Source organism: Chrysochloris asiatica, unplaced genomic scaffold, assembly GCF_000296735.1.
Source record: "Chrysochloris asiatica unplaced genomic scaffold, ChrAsi1.0 scaffold00325, whole genome shotgun sequence".
Lineage (NCBI taxonomy): Eukaryota > Metazoa > Chordata > Mammalia > Afrosoricida > Chrysochloridae > Chrysochloris > Chrysochloris asiatica.
Window position 1 is genome coordinate 2,375,020 of NW_006408843.1, and position 5,222 is coordinate 2,380,241.

General features: G+C 38.5%; 1 protein-coding gene across 1 annotated transcript in view; it reads right to left on the bottom strand.

The window, feature by feature from the left end:
* Positions 1 to 5,222, bottom strand: part of C6 (complement component 6) — a 190,146-nt gene that overhangs the window by 51,019 nt on the left and 133,905 nt on the right. Inside the window, exons 13-14 of the mRNA XM_006875400.1 lie at positions 2,365 to 2,497; positions 976 to 1,164 (exon numbers count right to left, since the gene is read on the bottom strand). Of these exons, the coding sequence (XP_006875462.1) occupies positions 976 to 1,164; positions 2,365 to 2,497 (322 nt within the window). The remainder of the gene's footprint in view (positions 1 to 975; positions 1,165 to 2,364; positions 2,498 to 5,222) is intronic.

Consider the following 5,222-nt stretch of genomic DNA (forward strand, 5'->3'; position numbering starts at 1 on the left):
TATCATGTTTTGTAAGGTGGAGGGTCAGAGAAAATGAGGAAGACCACCAACGGGATGGATTGTCTAAGTGGCAGCATCAATGAACTCAAGAGTGGCTACAGTAGTGAGGTTGGCCCAGGATCAGGTAGTGTTTCATTCTACTATGCATAAGGTCACTATGGGTTGGTACTGACTCGATGTCACCTAACAACAACAGTAATATTTGGAACTGACTTGATGGCACGTATATAATGAATATATCTAAAAAGTATTTTCCAGTCACTCTGCTTTAAATGTGTCTTTAAGTTTTCAGCTGTCTTCACAACAATGACTCTTAATTCTGGATGTACATTTGAACTTGCTAAAAGAGTTTTTAAACATATACTGGGCCATCGCACAGTTCAATGAAGTCAGAGTCTGAGAGGATTGCATCCTAGGCAGAGGTATTTTTTGAAAGGATGTCTAACCTGTGTTACAGATTGTTTTATAGACATTGGTATAGATAATTTAGATGATAAATTATTAGTGTGTTTTGATTGAGGAAGAAATTTTGTAGATCAAGTCTGGAGAATTCTCAGGAAGTAGACCTTTATCCTACATTTAAAAAAAATAGTGAATATCTTTTCTCTGTTTCAGGTTAAAGTCATATTGTTGATAATGTGGGTACAACTTAAAAAAAAAAAAAATTCTCCACTTTATCCAAAAGTTGTAATTGACTATCAACTCTGATCTTGTTGGAAGAAAGAGCTTGTATTGCTCAAAATACTGACATTTTATATTGGAAAGGAAAACTAAACTCACCTTCTAAAGATAAGAGTTGAAAACATCAACTAGTGTAATAACTTCCCATGCACATAAGGTGAAATATAAAGTAACCCTTCAGGGAAATCTTCTCTTTTCTTCCCCAAATATACTTAAGAATCACTGAAGATGATATACTTCCAATGTTGGGATATATTACCTCAGCAAACACGAGAACTCTAAAATGCTACTCACTTTTTTCACAGGTGAGTGAGTTTGAAATTGGTGGTATCCAGGAATCACCACTGCACCTGTACTTTGATGGTCCAGCAACGACAAAGCCTTTGGGGCATGTTAGTTCAATCAAGTCACCAATTTTATATACACTCTCAAAGGGTGAGATTGTGATGACTTCCTGGAGAACTGGTTTCAGGCACCCTATTGCTGCAAGGAGAAAACCATTTCAAATATGGAGTTCTGGAACAGAATACTCAAGCAAAGGTAGGCGATGCTATGCAACCAAAGAGCTGATTTCAGTGAGATTTACAATATTCATTAAGATGTATTACCTACTTTTGATCAGAAAACTTGGTTTAGGGATCCCAGGGAATTGCTGGGTGGTGAAAACAATTATTACTAACAAAAATATAAGCACATCCAGAGGAGCCTCAGAACCCAGGCTTATTTGCTATTTGCTTCTGAAAGGTCACAGCTTTCAGCCCTACTCTGCACATTTGAGGTCACTATGAGTCGGAATTGACTCTACAGCAAGTAACAACAAAGATCTCAGGAATACTGTTAGAGAGTCAAATGAGAAATTCTGTTTAGTTTGACATTATCTGAGGTTCTCTTTAAGGGACTCCTTTCAGAAACAATAAACTTTCTATAAAATCTTATCCCCACTTCCAACTTTCCTTACAGTATTGGAACCTTTTCTTTTTAAGAAATTAGTGTCTTCCATCTTCTCTCTAATAGGTTTCCTCAAAAGAGAGTCATATTGTAGGTGACAGAGAGACAGGGCATTCTAATTGTCATTGGTCACAACTCTGCATTATACAGCACAATAATTACTTCTTAGGTCCCCATTTAAGCTTCTTCAAATCTTGTTTTTTTTTTATTTTACTGCTATATGTGTATGTGCTAAGCCTAAAAGCTCAGGAGGGAAAGACCTTTTTTGATAGGAGAGTTTTCTTCATTCTTCCTCAACAAAGACTGTGACTATGCTTCAAAAAGCACTGCCTTAGAGAAAGTTACAGCTCATGAAAATACCCATTAATGATATCTAAAGAGTATCAGTATAATATTCCTGGGACATATCAATCTGTACCAATTTGTACAGCAGGCAAAGCAGATGTCTGTGGTTATATGTGGTTTGCAGACTTCCTGAATTTCTTTTTAAGCACATATTTCACAGCCTTATGAGTATGAGGCAAAAAGACAAGGACAGGGAAACTGAAATATGAAGATATTTTGAAATCTAATTTTAGCTAAGGAGTTCTATTTTTTACTTCACTAAATCTTTTCACTAGAGTTAATGAAAAAAAAAGTTAAATGCACTCATTTAAGGGTATGACTGTTCTATTTATATTGGCCACATTCATTCTTTAGAGTACAGTCACACCAAGTATTTGCCCAGTTTCTCACGTTGGCATTGCACATCTTCTTGCCTCCAAGTCTGATCGGGTAAGCATGTGAAGTACTGATATCCAACTATTTTAAATCCAGTAAAGCATAGAATTTCAACTTCTTCCCCAACTGAGTAGAGTTTCTTTTCATTCTAAAATTAAAGCATAAATATGCAAATTATTAATGTCACGAGCAATGAATTTCAAATACCTTACAGTCATCCTGTTTTCTTTCTATTCCTTCACTGTTGTATCTACACAATTACAGAGTCTTGTCAAATTCTACTTCTAATTATCTCTCAGTTTTTTCCCCTTACATCCTTTTTCATCACCATAACTTTTATTCAGGACATTTGTTATTTTTAGCCAGGACAACTTTCTACTTGGACTCTCTTATCAGTAACTTCCTTTTCTACCCATATTCCATATTGCTGCTCTAAGAGAGAGGCTTTGAATGGATTCTTTCTTAAATCCCTCAAAAGGAATCAACGTGACCAATAACTTTATTTTTGAGTCTAGAAATATAAGAAAAAGAATTGTGCTCTTAACAGGGCTCTGGTGTACAGTGATGGAGACATGGTTGGAATGGGAAAAAGGGGGAAAATAATTTAATTAAAATGCTTGGCTGTCTTCTGAATATTGGTTTCCCTGGCATACCGTGATAAAATAGACACTTGAGGGGCAGAGAAAGGAATAGCCAGAAATATCACCATAGAGAAAGCTTGTAAGCCCGTCTTCTGCCTATAACTGATTGGAATACCTAAAATGAGGCTACAACCTGCCCAGTGATGGAGGCTTCTTGCAGAGCCTCTGCCTTACATAAGACCATAGGTAGAATCCTGAACCTCACCCAGAATCTTCTGAGGCAGGAAATTTCCACTTGAGAGGACAAGCAGACCAGCCTGGAGCAACTAGAACAGAAGATACTTCTTGAAAGAAAGACCGATAGGAAAAAAAAACAAACAAAAAACAATAAAGGCAGTCCAACTGATTACTACAAGAACAAGCAAGTTGTTTGCCCAGGAGACATCAAGGCAAGTGGTTGGGTCACTTCAGGGTAAACCCCCTTCCAACACTAAGAATCAATGGGAATACATGAGCAGATATGTGTTCTGATTGGTGACCATGTTCATCACCGATAAGGGGAACTGAGATAAAAACAGCAAAGAAGCAGCAAGCTAAGCCCTACAATGTTCAATAGACTCCTGTGAACCTGGGTGGAGACTTGGTTGGCCCACAGTGTGGCAAGACTTGGGGACCCTTGGGCCCAGAGCCAGTAACATAGCCACAGAGGACTAGAGTGGAGAGTGAAGTGTCCAGCTGATTAGAAGAGAGGGCCTATGCATAAGAACACCCACACTTGCAGATATTACCCACTTGACCTGGCTTCAATGACTGGGTGATCAAACCTCAACCAGAAAAGAAAGAAGAGGAAAAAAAGAGTAATCTGATACTATTTGGTGAACTTGACCTACACCTATGGATGCAGTAGCTCAAAAAAGGAAACAAATCTTTACAGCAAGGATCATTTCCAGCCCCTCCATACACAAAGTAGACAGGAATGGGCAACTTAGACATTGTCTACTCAAAATGAGGGGTCTGCAAAGGCAAGAAGTGCCTGGCTTACAAGCTTTCAAGAGGGAGCCTAGATCCAGAAGGTGTGGAGGAATCTCCACTGAGTAGTAGCCAATCTGTCTGGGTGGGGCTAATGAAAGGAGATGGGGATAGGGCCCTTGTGGTTCAGTGGTGAATAATTATTATCAGGACTGACTGCAAGGGTTGGAAATGTAAAGGTGGATGTTTTTTAGCAAAAGGGGTGGTGGGGAGTGATTGACTTTGCAGTCCAGGAGCGGAGGTCCCTGGAATCAACAAAGGAGAAGAGCAGAGTTAGGGATCCTACCCAGAGAATCAGTGACACCTGAGATGGAGGCAGAGATGATGACATGAAGAGATGGAGCAGCTGGGGACCCTAGACCCAGAGAGGGAGAGGGGCTGTGTGCTGACAACCGGGGGCCAGGCTTGCAGGGTATACCCTTTGGTTGGTTGATGATGCATGGAGGGGATTGTAACCATGACAATGAAATGATATACAATAGGATGAATGTAAAGGTAATGTTCTCCCATGTAAACGATAACATAATTCACAATAAAACATTAAAAAAAAAAAAAAAGAATTGTATTCTTTTAAACTACCAAGCTTGTGGTATTTTGTTACAGTTGTCATAGGGAGTAAGTACATCACCACATCAGGATGGTCTTAACTTGTGTTTCTCAACCTGTGGCCTACTATTTAAAGAACAGAGAAACTACATACCCAGTAAGTGATGGCTATAAATGGAATAAATAATATATCTCACATACACAACAAATATATAGCATTGATATTGTGACTAACTGACTGAATAATTTAAAAATATTACTTAACTCCCTTAACCTTTTATGATCTGGTATTTTCTCAATTAATGAATATTTAAAGTAAGACTAATGTCTTTTGTAAGGAGCTCTGGTAGTGTAGTGGTTACGAATAGGGCTGTGAATTGCAGGGTCAGAAGTTCGAAACTACCAGCTGTTCCGCAGGAGAAAGATGAGGCTTTCTGCTCCCGTAAAGATTTATAGCCTCGGAAACCCTGTACAGGGTCGCTATGAGTTGGAACCGACTCCACGGCACCTAACAACAACAATAACTGTCTGTGGGAAGAAGTTGCAGGCTAAAGAACAAAGTTATTCTTTCAAGGGTAGTATCTCTACAAAACATTAAAAGGTTCCTTGCACAATGGAAATTAATCAGTAAATGACAAGCCAATTAGTAATGAAAAACAGGAAAGGAGCATATTTTTAAGAAAGATTCTGTTCTGATTCTTTCTCAAAAACATGTAA